The sequence below is a fragment of the Neomonachus schauinslandi genome, chromosome 7 (assembly GCF_002201575.2).
Source record: "Neomonachus schauinslandi chromosome 7, ASM220157v2, whole genome shotgun sequence".
Taxonomy (NCBI): domain Eukaryota; kingdom Metazoa; phylum Chordata; class Mammalia; order Carnivora; family Phocidae; genus Neomonachus; species Neomonachus schauinslandi.
This window is the reverse complement of record NC_058409.1, coordinates 32271892-32291151: the sequence shown is the minus strand read 5'-3', so window position 1 is coordinate 32291151 and position 19260 is coordinate 32271892. Positions and strand designations below refer to the sequence as shown.

General features: G+C 40.0%; 1 protein-coding gene across 3 annotated transcripts; it reads right to left on the bottom strand.

The window, feature by feature from the left end:
* Positions 1 to 262: 262 nt before the first annotated feature.
* Positions 263 to 18076, bottom strand: RNF14 (ring finger protein 14). Of its 3 annotated transcripts, XM_044916733.1 has the most exons (10): positions 17747 to 18039; positions 15531 to 15706; positions 13961 to 14130; positions 12751 to 12902; positions 9480 to 10007; positions 8405 to 8633; positions 5741 to 5913; positions 4429 to 4559; positions 2801 to 2893; positions 263 to 415 (listed from the first exon to the last, which is right to left on the bottom strand). In XM_044916733.1, exons 3-9 carry the CDS (start codon positions 14112 to 14114, stop codon positions 2836 to 2838), a joined length of 1425 nt encoding a protein of 474 aa, XP_044772668.1. In that variant the 5' UTR covers positions 14115 to 14130; positions 15531 to 15706; positions 17747 to 18039; the 3' UTR covers positions 263 to 415; positions 2801 to 2835. The 3 variants fall into 3 exon arrangements, with proteins under 3 accessions (XP_044772668.1, XP_021557420.1, XP_021557421.1); XM_021701745.2 differs by lacking the exon at positions 263 to 415 and having other exon boundaries at positions 2818 to 2893; positions 18028 to 18076; XM_021701746.2 differs by lacking the exons at positions 263 to 415; positions 15531 to 15706 and having other exon boundaries at positions 2818 to 2893; positions 17747 to 17777.
* Positions 18077 to 19260: the final 1184 nt, after the last annotated feature.

The window sequence follows — 19260 nt, the reverse complement described above, 5'->3', positions numbered from 1 at the left end:
ATTGTGACAAATGTACTATACTAAGATGCCAGTAACACAATGGAAACATGGAACATATGGGAACGCTGTACTACCTCTGCAATTTTTCTGTAAATCTGAAACTTCTAAAAATGTTTACTTAAAAAAATGAATGGGACAAGATGCAATTCAAATGACAAAAGCGGGCCCTTAAGTCAGTTCAGTCACAAGCTTAAAAAGTCAAAAACTTCCATTTTGACTTTAAAAGTTATTCAGTAGCTTATTTTCATCTGTATGTTCTAGACTCAAAACTTTTATTTAAATCAAGAGATGCAGCCTCTTCAAACTATAATTTTGAGCACGATGAACTGGCAGTCTGTACAGGGACGCTTGGCTCTCTCGCTTTCACCAAAAGAACACATGAGGTTCATGTCAATGTAGGACAAATCTTGGCCCACTTGTTAAAAAAAAAATAAAGGCCTTCATGAAATTAAGCTAAGTATAAAACTCTTTATTCTGGAGCGCCTGGGTGGCTCAGTCATTAAGCGCCTGCCTTCGGCTCGGGTCATGATCCCAGGGTCCTGGGATTGAGCCCCACATCGGGCTCCCTGCTCCGCGGGAAGCCTGCTTCTCCCTCTCCCACTCCCCCCGCTTGTGTTCCCTCTCTCGCTGTGTCTCTGTCAAGTAAATAAATAAAATCTTTAAAAAACAAAAAAACTCTTGTTCTATCATATAGTTTCTTGATATGCCAACCTTCCACAAACTCAGGTATTTCATAGGGCATTCAGGGGGTTATCCCAAGTTTTCATTTTACTCAGAGACAAAAATACTCTACCCCAAATTACACCATCTTAAAATTACCTCATAACTCATGCCTCAAAATTAAGACTTTACAAGCCCTATTGTCTTTGTTAAAATTGCAGGGTGAAGATTTTGTACCTAAGGAAAAAAGGATGAAACGTTCAAATGAACAAACAAGCCTGAGACTAACCACTTGCTGTGTTTTTTAAAATCACAAAGAAAGAGAAACCTCCCATTTCTTTCACAAAACTTCATGATGAAGCTTTCTTTCCTACTTCCACTATATCATCAACATAATGTGCAAAAGCCTAAAATAAAATAACCTCTATCAAATAACAACTAGTCCATGAACGGAGGAGCTTCTGAATGGCTACTACTAAAAAAATCTCCACTGAATTCCTATTCAATCACGGAGCCACTCTTCTTAGGTGTATACTGTGTAATTATTTTAATTTCCATTTCTTATATTCAACTTATTCTTTAACTTTAGTTCTTCTATAAAATGTGCAAAATGAAAGCTCATGAACCATATGGTTCGAACAAAATACGGGCACTAAAACCTAAGTTCAGTCACGAGTCTGGATAAGAAAGGAGGTGCTATTCTATGACTTCTTTCTGCTCACTTTAAGAATATGTGTTACACGCCATACAGTTTTTTAAAATGTGATCAGTTGCCTTGGAGACAGAATAGCAGGAACTCTGCTCTGATTATAAGACAATTTTTAAATTACTTTTATTTTAAGATTAAGCAGCCTCATTGACAATCCAGAAACAGTCTTCGCTGACTCTGGATATATACACACACATAAAATGGTTAAAAGTGATTCCCCAATTTTCAATGACAATTTGGGAAAAAAGAACATGTTCACAGCTGAAGCTGTATCCCTCTGTCTTCTTTTTCAAACAATCTTATTTTGCTACCAAGCCATTCACCAGACCATAAGGAAAGACAATTTCTCAAAAAGCCATCAAAACCCAGAAACAGGGATCTAGGAATTAAAATTATTCCCCCAAACAGTGCTGTTACAAAAAAGGGTAGGAAGCCAAATTTCCGTAGCTCATTAGAGAAGACCTTTTAAAAAGAATCCAGAAAATGAGGACTGGAACTACAATGGTGTGGAGTTCAAAATGGAGGTAATTCAAGAAAGTACAGCTTGTTCAGCTTGGGAATATACTTGGCTTTTTCTTACTCCAGCAGAAATAAAAATATGAGCTGCTGGAGTTAATATTAAAATTGTCCTTACAGATGGAAGGTAGGGTAAGAGTGAAGGGAGAGAAGGTAGAACAAAAGGTAGCAAAGACAAGCCATTTTGGATCTAGGCTCTACGGCCCAGAAGAGCTGAATGGGACTGACATTCTTCTGGGCCAGTATCATTAAATTCTAGACTTGGCTCAAAACCAGTGGACTGCACACCACTAATAAATACCACGTGACCCACAGTGTTTGTGGCATTAAAAATATTTTTTAAATTATCTATAAATTTCTATTCTGAAAAGCAGTAGATCAAAATGACACTGGGCCATCCAATCAGTTACAGAGTAAAGGGCTTCCTCCAAAGAAAACTAACTTGGCAGAAACGTAGGTTCAAAGGAATGTAACATGGAGTTAATGAGATCAGGCTCTCAGTACAATTTTAATAAGGCTTCTTTCTACCCAGCCCAGTTATAAGGAGTAGTACTGAGGGGACTCCCACACAATGCCTTAGAGGGATGCTTTCAGATAAAAAGGACTGTAATTTTAATGCTTTACTCCTCTCCTCACCTAAAGCTTGGGGAAGAAAATAAATATTTACTTTTTAACTATTCAGAGCTTCGGGCACACTGTAGTATTTAATATTCTCTAGTTTTCATTTTCTGAACCTTTGGCTTATAATGTTCTCTATGTTACACTGAAAAACATAAGAATGTGCCTTAATCAGTAGTACCACACGAAAATATAAACCTCGTTCTTCCACACCTTCTACAAAGGCAGAGTGAATTAACAGTACCCTAAATATCCTGCAAAGTTACTTTGTGTACTCGACAAAAGATTAGGGCAAACCATTCCACTTCCTTATCTTGAGTAGGAGGAGTTAACTAGTCTTCAATCTCATCTTCCCAAATATCTCCATTAACATCCACAGCATGGAACAACCTGGAAGCATAAAATAAGGTACATTTGTAGGCACTTGGGAAAAACTCAGTATCATCTCTTTCCTTCTCTCAAAATTACTTTCTGTACTCTTCTGAAAACATCTTTGTGTATCTTTTCCTTTCCTTTAATCACTACACTGCGGAGGGCTGAAATCCGGCTCCCTCTGAACAAGCCGTCTTAAAGTTTACAAGAATAGCCCTTTTCAGATCCAGACCACCTCTCTAGGGCCAAGGATTAACAATAATTGGAAGTGGGTTTCAAAAAACTGATACTCAATGTACACAGTAAATGGAATTAAGCCAGGATTGGGGAAGTCAGGCAATCTAAAAGGGGAACTCTTCCAAACCACCGTTAACTCTATTACATGTGAATCACTCTACTCTCTCTGCTTCATTGTCCTTGTGCTCTCCTCTGGTATAATGTTTTATAGCTGCCAACTTGTTTTCCTTCCCTATGTTACCTAAAATTTATGCAATTTTCAACACTAGATTTACAATGATTCACAGACAGAGCTTGTTTCTTCAACTTCTCTTATAATTTAGTAGCACCAATGACTGTAGATACTAGACAGATGCCTCTTCACAAAGGTCATCAACTGATGCTGAAATCAGAGCTGTTGAAAAACAGGATATTCACACTGTGCCAAGAAATCACCCCAGAGATTACTTACTAACAACAAAAAAGAAAATTACATTTATAGTGGAGCAAACAATAGAACTGAGCAGCATACTAACGTGGGGCAGCCTGACATTATGGACCTAATGTGATACAGTATGAAGCACACAAGTATGCTTGTCAAAAATGTTACTCGGAATCTATTCAAACTCAGTCTAGATCTAACTTCCAATTTACAGGAAGTAGAGAGGACAGAGAAACTAAAAGACAACAGGGAGAAGCAAAACTCCAGAAAGTAAGATGTTCTCTACAGGACAAGTGGCCTGCACTCTCTCAAATGTCAATGTTCCCCTCAACACATATGAAAAAAGGTGGGCAAAACCTTCTATATTAAGAGACTGGAGAAACAGAACCAAATGAAATGTTTGAACTTGATTATATCCTGGTTCAGTAAAACAGCTTTAAAAGATTTTTTAGGGATAACTGGGAAGTTTGAAAACATGTTTATTAGATGATAGTATGCCATCATTGTTCAATTTAAGTATTGTTGTTATGTAGAAGAATTTTCTTATCTTAGGAGACAATGTGGAAGTATTTAGAGATAAAGCATCCTATCTCCAACTTAGGATCAAGTATTAGAAAACAAATATGACAAAATATTATCACTTGTTCATTTTGGTAGACGGTATCCTACTAATCATACTCTTTCAACTTTTACCTCTTATGTTTAAAAATGTTCACTATAAAAAGTTGAGGATAAAAAAATTTCCAGATAGCATATTTTTCATCATAAACTCACTTTCAAGAAAATATAAAAGACCATATGTGTAAGAAAATATCTAAGAGAATTCTCTAAGCAAAGTGGTCTACAAATGAGTACCAAAAACTGCTGCTGAGACCAGAGGATGGCGTATACATACCGGTTAAAACACGGGGAAGCAGGATCAGTGAAATGTTTATAAGGGTTTGCTCTAGAGAGAGAACCCATGCAAATCCAGCAGAAATATTGCATACAGCCGGTACATGTCATCTTGTTACATCCATCTAATTTCTGGTGGAAAAGAAAGAGAATAATATCAAGGCCATAAAAGCAAAAGAGAAAAGCACATGCCAAAAAGACCGAGTACAACCTTCTCCTCGTCATCTCCTTTTTCCCCATGCAGGGCTGAGTCATACAGGTAACACACTGTAACTATGAAATGCTTTCCTCTGTTGCAAGTAAAATACAGCAAATATTTAGCAGGTGTACCTACAACTAGATACTTCCCCAAATCTTTTCTGTTTAACAGTAGACACAAACCAAACATGTACATTATAGGCCCAATGTGTAAATTAATATTAAAACGCCTGGATTTAATATGTGTGACTTTAAACTTTTTACACAAATCTAAGTAAACACTTGGTACCAAGTCCTCCACTGTAATATAGGGCTGAAGCATGTCTGACGTGGTTAAACAGAATGCCAGTCTCCTTAATAGAGTAACTGGGGAATCACCACCAGGTACGGTTCAGATATAATGGATTGGAATAGGAGAACCAAATGCAAAGATAAATTCCAACTTTAAAACATACTACGATTTTATCAAGAAGCAATATAGATTTAAATGTCTGTTCTGGCTCAGATTAATAGGAAAATGTCTTCATTTCCTAAATTTATAGTTCTTTTTTTTTTTTTTTTTTTAAAGATTTTATTTATTTATATGACAGAGAGACACAGAGAGAGAGGGAACACAAGCAGGGGGAGCGGGAGAGGGAGAAGCAGGCTTCCCGCGGAGCAGGGAGCCCGATGCGGGGCTCGATCCCAGGACCCTGGGACCATGACCTGAGCCGAAGGCAGACGCGTAACGACTGAGCCACCCAGGCACCCCTAAATTTATAGTTCTTAAGCAGGTGTGTTAAGTTCCAGATAAATAGTTCTAAGAAGTCAGGCTTGATTTTTTTTTTATCATGTAGATGAGTTAAGAGTTAATTGTAGCTCTACTAGGGCTTTCTCATAACCCATTCAATTTTGTTATGGATAAAATGTGTGAACAATTTTCAATCTATGAAAGCATTTTAAAAAGGTAAGTCTACATACATTTAAGATCAATAACAATATTTACTAGTGAATATGCATTTTACAAGTAAGAAGGTTTAATAAATGTGCTTTCTTAGTCATAAAATTAATAGGCTTCTTAAGGCAATCCTAATAAGCCTGTAAGTCTGTCTGCCAAGTCCGGCCCAAACCTTTACCTCTATGGGAGTCCCACAGCACGGGCAGCTCTTTGAGTTCTTTTCTAGCCATTCCTTACTTTCCATCTCTTCCAGTGCCTTCTGAATCACCCTCTTACCATACCTCTGTTCCAAAAATCTTTTATTGGCCTCATCTGCTTGCAGGTACTCATTTCGTAAGTCCATTAATTTCTCTGGAAAGTGAAATGGAAAATTAACTTTTATACAACTTTGCAAAGCTGACTAAAAACCATTAAAAAATGGTCATAACCTTTGATTATTCAATAATGCTATTACTGGAACTTTAATCATGAGGAAATAATCCAAAGTACAGTTATAAGCATTGAGATGCCTATAACAATGGCAAACAAATTAAATGTCCAAGGGAATAGCCACATGTGAAAGAGCCATTTAATGACATATTTAGTTATTAAAAACTTATGAGATGGCTACAACTCAATTAAAATACTCATTACAGAATCCAGAAAAGGGCAGATTTAGGTTGTAACTAGGTAAAAATGACACACGTACAAATGACAAAGAACGTAAAAGAACGCGCTAGCTAGAGAAGGTGGACTCGTGCAAGGTGTTAGAATAAGAGGTCATCTTTTTTGTTGATTCTGACTTATTAATGTTGGCACATTTTGGCAACTAGTAGCATACAGTTAAAGACTGACTTAGCTAAAAGACACAAAGGTTGAAAGAGACACTGATTTTCCACGAAGTCAGCATCATTCATCATCTGACAGTAACAAGGCCTACCAAGTAAACAAAAGCATCTTTGGCTCAAGAGCAAAGACTGTTCAATTCTGTAGATAAAAAAAAAGTCAGTGACTAAAATTTACCACCCAGAGGTACTGCAAAAGTTCCTCCTGTCAAACTTTCCCCTATTTTTCTACCTCACTGCACTGTTCTATCACTTAACTCAGATGGAACAGGCAGCCATTCACAAGGGCTTTACTTGTAGACAAAGGCTTTTGTTCACATTCTATCACCTTAATTCTTCAACACGATTAACTGAAGACGTCTCTCAATAGTGTTGTAGTTGTTTTATTAGTTTACTCTCCTGTACTATTTAGACGTCTGACTCCCTTTTTATGCCATGGATCTTTTGGGGAAGATTTCTTTCTCTGTACTGTGCACTCCCATGGCTCCATCACCTCTAATTAGATGGAGCACACATGTATCTTTTTATCCTGTTGTTTTTATCCCTCTAAAAATTCAAAGCATTTTTGTGTTCCCAGATTTCTTGAGGACAAAGATTATTGCTCTAACGTTCTCAAAATAATTGTTAGTAGTTCATATATTTTATATAGTAGTATCTAATATGTACAGATATATACACATACAGATAGATAAAGAGATTCTTAATTTTGCTGAAGCCCCCAAGCTTCTTTGATTTCTTCCACAAAGGCCGTGAAACACCTGAGACATACGTACTTCATCCTCTCGATAAGGTTACAGAAGTCTAAAGCAATTCTCCATCCCATCTGCCCATACCCACTACAAGACTCAGCTCTAGGCAACTGGAAGAATCAGTCAGGGTTACTCTGTTGGAGGCAGTAACACTCTGGTAATAGGCGCAATTAGTAACTATCGTAATAATGACATTAACAGTTACTATTTTGCATTTTACCTAGATTAGCCCGTTGTTCTCAAACTATCCGTGGTAAAGGACCAGTTTTTTCCCCCACCACTCTGCCAAGGACCAAAACTTTTGCAAAATACAATCAAATGAATTATTAGAAAAATTATAAAAGGACAAGAAACATAAGCTTAAATTTTTACGAGATTTGACATAAAATTACTCTGTGAAATCGCTGTAACTTTTTAGCCCTGACTCTCCATTTATCTTGTCACAGACCAGTGTTAAGAACAATTCGAGCTTCAAGTAGCACTATGATAGTTTATTTGATCCTTAAAATAACCCTGTGAAATAGCTATTATCATGTTAGTATAAGAAAGACTAAGCTATCAAAGTCCAGTTAAACTGAGGTCAGAGGCCTGATTTCTCAATCCCTGTTTAGATCAGAATTACAAATAGGTTTCACCTCCTTAGCCGCTTCAATAAATGCTTCTGAAGCACTAAAGGTTGAGGAAGATTCTGAGGCTTTCCTGGACTCAATGATAAAGAACCTGATGGCTGATCAGACATATGTGCCATGGAAACAAGGGTGGCAGCTAAGACGGTCTTGCATCGGCCAACCAGGAGCTGCATTATCCCATGTTCATAGATAGAAACTACTTTGCCATTCCTTCTGTCATGTTCCCCTCCCCCCACCCCCGCCAGCCAACTCCACGCTTGTTTCCTTAGTTCTTTCAAGTCTTTATTCAAACCACTTTACCACTGAGGTCTTCCCTTTATTTCCCTAAGTAAAATCCCAAGCCACTTCAGAACATTTCATATCCTGTCCCTGATTTCCTTTTTTTTCCTCCATAGCACTTAACGACCATCTAATATTCTTATATTGTTTGCCTGTCTCCGCCATTAAAATTTAAGTTCCATGAGGGTATTTGGTCACTACCCTATCTCCAGAGCCTAGGACAGTAACTGAAACAAAAATACCTGTTGAATAAACAATTCCAAATCGGGGTGGGGGGGTGGGGGGGGTGGGTGTGTGTGCGCGCGCACATGCACGCGCGTGCACAGGACAGGAGAATCGAGTTCACACAGGGACAACTCACCTGCAGTCACCTTACACGGAGAGACCCCGTGGTAAGTCAATCTGCACAAGGTACAGAAGGCAAAATTGCAACTGGAGCAGATGCCCATGGTGCAGCCGGGCTCCTGCATCACAGGCAACTGGCAGCACGGGCGGGGACAGTACACCACATCCGCCATCAGGTCCAAGGTGGACTGGAGGAGAAGGCGGTCGTAACGGGCAAATAACTCTGTTTCCACTAGCTCTTTGACCTGGAGGGAAATAGAAAACACATTAATGTGAGGATTTCCCAACCAGTTCTGATTCTGAGGAGATCCTTAAAATGCTGGTGCCAACTAGATGCACATGAACTAAAACTCTCTTACTTCAAAATCAAACCAAATGTGGCCAAGTCTATACCTTGACTGAGATGGTGGCTACATGGGTCTACACGTGTGTCAAAGCTAAGCAGACTGTACACTTTAAATGGGTACATTTATGGGTTAATAAAGTTGATTAAAAAAAAAAAAAAGGTCAAACCAAGGATGCTGTCCCTGATTCTGTTCACCATTCCAAGGAATATGTCCTTTGGATCCCAACCTCACACAAAGGCAGGCTAGTGATTCTCTAAGGTTGATGGGATCCCAGCAGATAAAGTAAATCACCAGAACACGTTATAATTACTTTTCTGACACTCATCCCTGACAAGAACTGCTCATGCCGAGGCCAGCAGAGGAAGCATTTACATTTGCTTCAACAGTTGAGTAAGACCAAGGCATTCTTTTTTTTAAAGATTTTATTTATTTGACAGAGAGAGGGAACACAAGCAGGGGGAGTGGGAGAGGGAGAAGCAGGCTTCCCGTGGAGCAGGGAGCCCAACATGGGGCTCGATTCCAGGACCCTGGAATCATGACTTGAGCTGAAGGCAGACGCTTAACGACTGGGCCACCCGGGCGCCCCTAGACCAAGGCATTCTTGATGGATACATTGAAACTACTTGCGGGCTGGCTCTAAGGCCTCAGCCTGCCCTGAGGAGCCCTATCAAGGAAGTTCCTGAGAAGATGCCTCCCTTTGTGAAAGAGAATAAGGAAGCGGCTACCAGCAGAGTAGAGGATTACCTGACCAGGAGTGGCCACCGAAGGGCACTTGGGTTCTGGGCAGTTGAGGCACTGAACTTGGCCATCTCTGATCTGGATTTCAAAGTAGTCCTTCAGACAGGCTTTGCAGTACACATGCCTGCACTCCAAGAAGTACATGCATTCACTACCCAGCTTCTCACAGAAACAGATACTGCACAGGAACAATTTACTGTTAAAGCATTTTATCTGCTGAGCTTGGTCAAAGTCCAAAATTTCCTGGATCAGACTCGACAGCGATTCCACATCCTGTACAGCCCTCTCATCCACAGCCTCCTCTTGATCCGCAGCCGATCCAGCAGCTCCTCCAAAATCTAGCTCTGTGTTGGGAGAGGCCTGAGCCGTCCTTCTCTGCACCTTTTTCTGAGAACCCATCTTGAGCTCAAACGGAGAGACAATATTCAGGTATGCTAGGGTCTCTTCCTTAAGAAACTGCATCCAAGCAAACAGGACCACACTGCCACGGTGTTCTTCCCACAGGTTGTCTAAGTGCTTGCAGAGAGCAGAAAGCTAGGAGAGAGCACAGGAGGGTGCTGGTGAGTGTGGAAAGGTGAGGATACTGTCAACTCCTCATTTCTCTTGAAATCTTTTTAACTTCTAAACTAAGCCCTTACAACTCCTAACATGATCTTCGTGGAGCACTTCTTACACTATTCAACAACGTGAGTCACAGCAGAACGCACAGTAAGAAGCTAAAAGAAGTAACCTGAAAAAGAGAAAGAGCAAGACTATAGGTTTACATATGAGCCACTGAAATGAAGGATTTTGTCTGTATTTGTTGTTTTAGTATTGCTACCTATCTCATGCAGGAGAAAAAGATGGACCTCTAAAATGAACTACTTCTATTCCTTTGGAGTCCTACTCCTGTAGGTACCCTGCATAATGGTTAGAAGGAGAGCAGTTTAAAAACATCATCCAAGTATTAATTCTTAACTTTTTCAGTCCCATCAAAAAGCCAACTCATGTGAAAGAATCACTAACAGAATCCAACCTCAGAATCCTCGTTAGTCAGATTCACAAGCTGGTTTTAACTAAGCAATCTGGGCTTACATGAGATCCTGGTTAATGGAGGAAGACAGACTGATATGGAACCTGGACATGATTATAAGCCCTCAATGTGGTTTCTCACTTCCTAAGCTAAGCAACCAAAGTTTAAACTACTTTGACTTTTCCTCTTTAAAGGTGGTTTGTTCAATTTGAAAGGGAAATATAAGAGGATTTTCCATTAGAAATGTAAAATATTGGTAAGTAGAGCTCAGGAATTATAAGCAGCTTTTCTTTTTAGCTAAACATAAAAAATAAGCCTTCCAGATGCAGACAAATTGTGTAAATTTAAATAACAAGTGAAAAAGGACCACATTTTCTATTCCTTGCTCTACAGAGTGCCATTCACTAAACCCTACATAGGCACAAACATAAACACTTCCTGAACTTAAAACTTATTATGTTAAATACCATGCAAAACGCTTTCTCACATTTACATGAATATGCTTCTAAGATCAATCATACTTCTGAGAAACCTGCTGAAATGTGTAAAATTTATTAAATACTAAATGGGGAGCTCTGAGTGCTATTTGAGCCACCAAGTCCAATGAAGAAGCCGTTCTCCTCCATCCTCTTTTCCAGCCACTCTCAAAAGAGGCAGCTGGGGTGCACATAAATGTGAGGTCAGGGGAATTGAAAGAGGAAAAGAATAAGAGAGAGACTGTGTTTGTATATATAGTGGGTGAAGTATAATGGAAAATACTATGAGGCTAACCTCACTTCCCTCCTCTGTACCAAACCCAATCCAGGGAAAGACAGGACTATGTGTCAACTTCTCTATCAACAGGTGAGATTCACAATGTCAAGGAATCAGGGCCCAGCAAACAACAAGAATTGAACCAAGAAGGAATATGAGGCCAATTAAAACGTCAATCATATGCACAAGAATTTATCTGATAGAGGATCCTATTGTAATTTCAGCTGTAACACATAGAATAATGGACAACTCTCTTCTCCTCACACTCCCAAAACCCAGCAGTATGTAGATGCTGCTTGGCTGGAATCTGAAACTGCAACCACACTCTCAGTGAATCGGTCCTTGTTTTGCGCCTGTGTGTAGGCATGTGCACACATGCATGGATATAAAGTATCAAGAGCTCTCTGGAGAAATGAGATTATCAATATCTAAATAATTCAGTCAACTCTCTGTGATCTAAATGTCAAACAGCCTTGATATTATTCTTGGGCAAATAATCCACTGTCTTGCATATATTTCCTCTGGCACAGTTATCAGAATGTTAGGTAATACTCCTTTTTTATTCGACATGTATTATCCTTTTTTAAAATTAAATTTTGCTTTTAAACCATAAGCTCAATTTTACAAAAGGACTCTCATCTGAAAGATTAGACTGGCCAGTGGAGTAGAATGAAAACTCCATGGATCAAAAGGGAAAAACTGACAAGCTGTTCCTTGAGGTCAAGTAACTCTGACAGCTTTTGTCTTAATATACATCAGCCTATCAATCTTCATCATGACTTCTAGAAAAGTAGCTGCTATTGATCCATTATCTATCCCAGAGTACTTTATATTAGCTTCAAGTCATATTTACATCTCAATCAAGAGCCGAGGTTGTTACTAGAAAAGGATATGTAAGCTGGAGGAAATGAAGGCTTCATAAATACGAGGTTCATGAGAGAGGAGATGTAGGAATCATACACATTTCTTTCTGTGTGCATTTACAACCATGGGAGACCAGTCAACAATTATTTGTTATTAATACACAGATCTCTAAAACTAAAAGCACTTACTATGTTTACTTAGGAACTCTGTTTATTCTAACTACATCAGCTCAATTTTAGCCCTCCTAATTACAGTTAAATCTTTCATTTAAGGAATGGATAAGAAACTCAGAAAAAAAAGTAATACCAACATCTAAGGAAAATGAGGAGGACCTTATCATCCCTATTACAATGCAGATTAAATGGGAAAATAGCAAGATAGGGAAAAACATATATACTTGCTTAAAAATTATTCCTACTGCAATTCATAGTGATTAGTCATCCTAATCATTGCCATTCCTTTCTAAAACACCCAACATTTTCAATTCATTAACATTAGGATTCATGAAGGCAAGGGGAAAAAAATTACAAAATCAAAGCCATTTGTTCTTCATGCACTGAATTCAAGATCATCAAGGTAGTCTTCAATTAAAGATGATTTTTAAAAGTTTCTAAAAATGGATAAGAGAAATTAAGTTTCGGGTCTAACCTGAGTTGGTGACAGCCATTTGCCACTAAGTGTGAATGAAGGTGGGGAGGAGGATGGATAATCTGGTGGCAGTTCAAAGTTCAGCACAAGTGGAGGCAGAAAGCAAATGGTGTATTCAAAGCCACCATTCTGGAGACACTCATTTGAATTGCCTGAACCAAAAACAAAGATTAGAAAGAATCAGTTGGTCAGCACTTGAGTGTCCATTACTGTTGAGCGGTGCTCAAGAAAGACTAATGCTTTAGTTGAGGGGATAAAAACCCTCCCCCAAAGCACTTTCTATTTCCTAATTTTCACTTCGTAGCCACCACCTTAAAAAAAAAATCTTGTAAGCCCTGGAGAAATCTACTAAGCACCATGAAATTTCTAATGAAGACACATAACTCATTCTCATATACGCTTTTCAGTACAATTCCTAACACTAACTAATAAGCAAGTAATACACCAATGTTTTCTTTTTGTTGTTGTTTTACAGATGATTACAGACACAATCTAGAGAAAAGGACGTTTATTTCTATTAAAGAGCCATGACCAATTTAGAGCGGCATGTGCCAACTATCCATGAATCATAGCTGGGAGAATCTGTGCCAACACAATGATCTCAGGCTTGAGGGCAAGATACAGCACACAACACTCTCACAATCAAAGTTTCATTTTAAATTATCACACTTACTTTCTTTACTCAATGCCTTTATAGCAGAAACTTTTTGAGAAAGTGTGCACCAAAGTCTTCTGTGAGTTTGTATCAAAAGCAGCAGTTTTGGTTTTTTTCTGAAGCAAAAGGTCACAGAGTAACAGCATATGTCACAGGTTTATGGTAGTTGAAATGATTCTGGAAACCAAATAGTATTAACAACCACCATGGTACTTTAAAACCTTCCAAGCGTTTTCACATACATTATGTCATTTCCTCTTTTATTATCCCTATTTAACAGCCAATGATTCATAGCTGATAAACTGCTAGTTAGACGATTAGAATGCATGAAATATGCAGGATAATATCCCAATTCAGTGGTCAAAAGGCGAATCAAATTGAGAACTATTTACCTGTAGTCCAATTTTCAATTAAAATAGAAACATGCATTCAATCTGTAATACTACCATCTACCACTAATGCCTATAAACACAAGATGGCAAATAATTCAGGGAACACTAAGAAACTGAGAATAACATTTAGAAAAATCTGTTTAAGAGAATCTTATTAACTAACCGCTCACAAATATCTTGAAATTTTGTGGCAAGTCCAAATAGATCCTGGTTTCTCCACCTTGCACAGACTCTGCTTTTCTAAATTCATCTCCATCATAAATACTCGCCAGGGCCAGCAATTCATCCTCCTGAGCTTCTCGATCTTCTGACGACATTTAATTTTCTGAGGAGCTGAAGACAATCATTCAAATTAGTTAAGAATAGAAAAGGCACAGAGTTTGGAAAAGTCTAGTGGCACCAAAAAAAAAAAAAAAGGTAAAGTTCTTCACAAACAACTGCAAAGAATCAAATTTCTCACTTTTCTGCTAAACTAGAAAGGATAAGACATATCTAATATTCCAGTAGCTTCGCAGTAGTAACAGCTTTTTAAAAAATGATGGTTGTGGTGCTTCTAATTGCTGACTTCATCAGTTAGGTATCACTGATTTAGGGGAAAAAAGCACAATTTAAAAAAAATTTTTAAAAAGTACCAATCATTGGGGCACCTGGGTGGCATAGTCAGTTAAGCTTCTGACTCTTGGTTTCGGCTCAGGTAGTGATCCCAGGGTCGTGGGACTGAGCCCTGCATCAGGCTCCAATGTCAGCTTGGAGTCGGCTTGAGTTTCTCCCTCCCTCACCGCCTGCCCCTCCTGCTCAAGCTCTCTCTCTCTCTAAAATAACAAATAAATCTTTAAAAAAAAAAAAAAAAAAAGGACAAATCACAAATTATTTTGACTTGCCCACCAAACCAGCAAAGTGCCTTGCTCACAGAAAGATTAAAGTATATGTGATATACTTCCTAAAAATCAACAAATTTTTTAAATGCACAGAAATCTCTAGGGCAGGTTTTCTCAACCTCAGTACTATTGACATTTTGGAACAAATAATTCTTTGTGGTGGGAGGCTGTCCTGTGGCCTACAGGATGTGTACCAACATTCCTGGCTTCAACCTACTAGATGTCAACAGCATGCCTCCCCCTCAACATAGCCAAATGTGCTCCCCCCAGGGCTGCAGCGGGGGGACCCAGTTGAGAACACCCTGTTCTAGAGAACGCTACAGAGACAGATACTATAGGAGAGGTTAGATAATTGAGAGGCTAGCAAAGGAACATTAAATTTGTCAGATACAACACTGTGTCAAAACAAATATAAGATTTACCATTATTTTAGGCAAAACTAAGAATGAAAGTATGCTGCAATTACAATGTAAAATCGATGCTTTTTAAGCGCATCAACTAAGAGATGCACCACAATTTCAGATAATGTATATGTAGAAAAATATGTAATGAGAATCTATGAAAATTACTTTATTAAGGCAACAACGAATTACCGTTCTGTCAATTAAAATATTGGACTATAACTGGATTTGCAAATATGCCCCCTCTCAACTAAAATTTTTTTTTATTTGAAATGTACACAACTGAAAAGTTAGGACATTATAAAAGGTGACACTACAAAATTTGAACAAGTTCATTTAAAATGACTCCGTTTTCAAAACATATTTTTTTGCCAGATGATCTTGATTCTGCTTAAGCGGCATCCCTATCCCAAACAGAACACAGTGACATGTTCCAGTTGAGGTGAGTTAGTACCTGTTAATAACAACCAGAAGAAAAAGATATTAACAATGCGGCCTGTTTTTTAGTTCGGAATTTGGAATTTATGCAAATCCCATTTATCCTCCAGAAGGTGGAGATGAGACTGTTGAAGTTGGATAAAAGGCCAAGATCTGGAACTCATACTAGATATACTATAGAAATCCTGCCATCTGCAGAAAAAAAATACAAAAGATGGTGTTAGGACACTCTCCAAATTTAAATTCTGAATTTCTGTTATTACCACTTAAGTCAAACACATCCTAACACATAGTGCCAATCTACAGCTGCATATTACTTTCTCTAGGAGAGCCTAACTGAGCAACGTGGTTAAAGGGGTATTTGCAGGTCCCCAGCAATGAGACAAGCCTTATCTGACTGCCTTCAGCCCTGGGAGGAGCCAAGGTGGAATACCAAGGTCATATGTGATGTGAGCACACCAAGTCCCATAACAAACATCTAAACATCTTCTTGGGTTTGTTTTTGTTTTTGTTTCTTCTTTCCTCTTCAGCTTCTTCTCTTTCTTCATTTCCTATCCCCCTCCAGTTTCTCCTCTCACCTACTAATGAATTAATCCTGCTAGGGACACTCAACATTAGGTCAATTTAACCATGACAGCAAGATATTTAAAACAAAACAACAAAAGGGTGCACATGCATGCACACATACACACTTTTAAGTTCTATTCTGGAAGTTTTAGAGCCAGACTTCTCAACTGGGAGTAAGGGGGAAGGGGAGGGTGGTCTACAGATGGGTTACAGAGAGCCCTAAGAACACTATGAAGTTATACGCAAAAACATTATATGAAACGGTAATTTTTAAACCAGATTCTCAGATGTGTGACTCCCAAATAAGCTAAGAATGAAATTCAGAATCATTTACATTTACTGAGCACCTACTCTATATTGTATTAGGTCCTTTCACATTAACTTATTTAATCTTAAACAATTTTACCAGACTTAGTGCGTGATGATAACGTAATTAAGTTTCTGTTTCTTCCTGTTTGAACAGTTATAAATGGGGTGAAAGATGAATTTATGATTCTGGTTTAGGTTAGTGTTCTCCATCTGGTCTGCACATTAGAATCACCTGGAGAACTGCGTTTTAAACTCTCAATACCCAGGCCATATTCTAGAGCAATTAAATCAAGCATTAATAGTTATCCAAGCTCTCCAGGTGATTCTTAAGTGCAGCTAGGATTGAGAAGCTCTACTCCAAGCAGTGTTTCCCCTAAACAGCTCCTCATAACCTACCCCACCAGACCCCTGCTTCTAAAGCTGTCACCGGGTCCCAGTCCCTGAATTCACATGGCAGACCCACATTTCATTTTCATTTTATCCACTCAGCCTTCAAGAGCCACGTCCAAAGGCCCCATTCTATGTAGAAATTTTCAATTACATGTCATCCTTAAAAATCCAGCCAATTTTTTTTTTTACTATAACTTTCCTATGACATTATCACATCGCACTTTGCATTATAGCAGTTTCTGAACTTGCACCACCAGACTGCATTTGCTCCTTAAGGGCAAGTATCAAATCTTATGCATCTGTGTGTTGTTCTCACCATCTAGCAGTGCCTTGTGTTTGACACTGGGGGGAAAAAAATGGAACTGAATGGGTGTGAGATGCAGTGTGCTGAAACTGGGGACCAGAATCTTAAGGTTCAGTGACTGCTCTGCCACATCCCACTAGAAGCAGGATTCACAATAACACCAAGAAAAGTAATACTTACTGGGCTCTTAAGCCTGTGTCAGGCATTGTGCTAAGCCCTTTAAATGCATTAACTCCTGTTAGATTCCCACAACTCCATGAAGCAAGTCCTCTTACTGCTTCCATTACACAGATGAGAAAAACGACAGTTTAAGTCCCTTTCGGGCCCAAGGTCACACCGCTAATAGATAACTAAATCTGGGTTCAGACCACTCTGTTTTTTCATCTGTAACCCAGGAACAAGAATACACCCCGGCGCCATCAGATGAGAGATAGACATCAAGTTTAATATTAGCCTTGGCAAACGGGAGGCCGCTACACCAGGGAGGGAAGCCCTCCTCCGCCGGCTTTCCCTCCCGCCTGGGAAAATCCTACTCATTCTCCCAGGCCACACCGTGCAAACTGCAGAGCTGGGGTCAGCCCAGGCTCCGGAATCAGCACGCCGCCATGGGTATCTCCCCGGCTCACCACCAGGCGTGCTGAGTCGTTGTCTGTGCGACTCACCTACAACCAGGGGGCAAGCCCCAGCCTCGCTACCTGCCCCAGCCCTTGGACACAGAGGGCGCTGTACGAACGTGGGAGGTGTGAGCCGGGCCCGGGCGTCCCCAACGAGCAGGGCCTGGACCTTCCCCTTCCTCCTCTGAGCGGCCCGGGTGGGGTGGGATCTCAGCCCGGCCCGGCTGGGGACGCCCCGTCCAGGATTCGGGGGGCTCGGGCCCACTGAGCAGTCTCGGCCCGGCCGCTCTTCTCTGCCTCGCGTGCCCGGAGCGCGGTCCCCACCGTACCTTCCGGCCACCCCGCCGTGCCGGGCCCAAAGGTTCCGCCCTCCGCCCTCCGCCCTCCGCCCTCCGCCCTCGCCCAGGTGCCCTCACCGCCACCGCCGCGCCGGCCTACAGACGCCGGGCTCCAACCTGCGCTCGGCACCGCCTCTTCCGTGTTTGGAGCTGTCAGCTGAGCCGGGCGGATCCGGCTGGGGCTGGGGAGGGCTTCGCGCAGCCGCCGTGATCTCCCCGGGCCCTCGGCCGCCCCCTGAAGGCTACAGGCGGCGCTGCCGGCGCGATCACCGTCACCACCCTGCACACCCCGCTCTGGAAATAAGTTTGCGTCTGGGGAAGTTGATACATACGCAGATTCTGTGCCCGGGGGGCTCCTTTCCGTAGTTCTGGGATGGGCCCGGGAATTAAAATTTTTGCCAATCCGTAGAGGTGAACGGGAGGCAGTGGTCTATCCAAGACAGACACTCCCGTAACAATCCCACACCTGCTCCTCCAGGTAGACTAAGCAAGCCTCCCCCATCCCAGTTTCTTTCTCAGAAAGGCTGCGGGTCTTTGTGGTACCTCCTCTATGAAAGCATTTACCCATTGTTCATATTATAACAGTAATAACTACCACGTTTATGGAGCAGTTAGGATGCTTCAAGCACATTGCTAAGTGCTTTATGTACATTTTCTCTTTATCGTCACCATAACCTTATGATTTTAGGTACTATTTGTTATTCCCACTTTATTAATGAGGAAATTGAAACGTAGAGATGTTCAGGAACTTACCAAAGGGTACATGATTATTGAGAGGCTGAGCAGGAATTAAAATTACATGCCCCCTACCTCACATCATATGCATAAATTAACTCAAAATGGATCAAAGAGCTAAATGTAAGAGCTAAAACTGTAAAACTCTTAGAAGAAAATGTGGGAGTAAATCTTCATGAATTTGGATTAAGCAACAGTTTCTTAGATATGAAACCAAAAGCACAAGCAAAAGAAAAAAATAAATTGGACTCAACACAATTCAAAACGTTTGTGCTTCAAATACACTATCAAGAAAGTGAAAAGACAACCTACAGAATAGGAGTACTTGCAAATCATTTATCTAATATTCAGGATATATAAAGAACTCCTGTAACTCAACAATAAAAAAGACCAAAAAAAATTTTTTTAAATATTTTTAAGTTTTAGCCATGGTGTAGCATGGGCAAAGGATCTGAATAGACATTTCTCCGAAGAAGATATACAAATGGT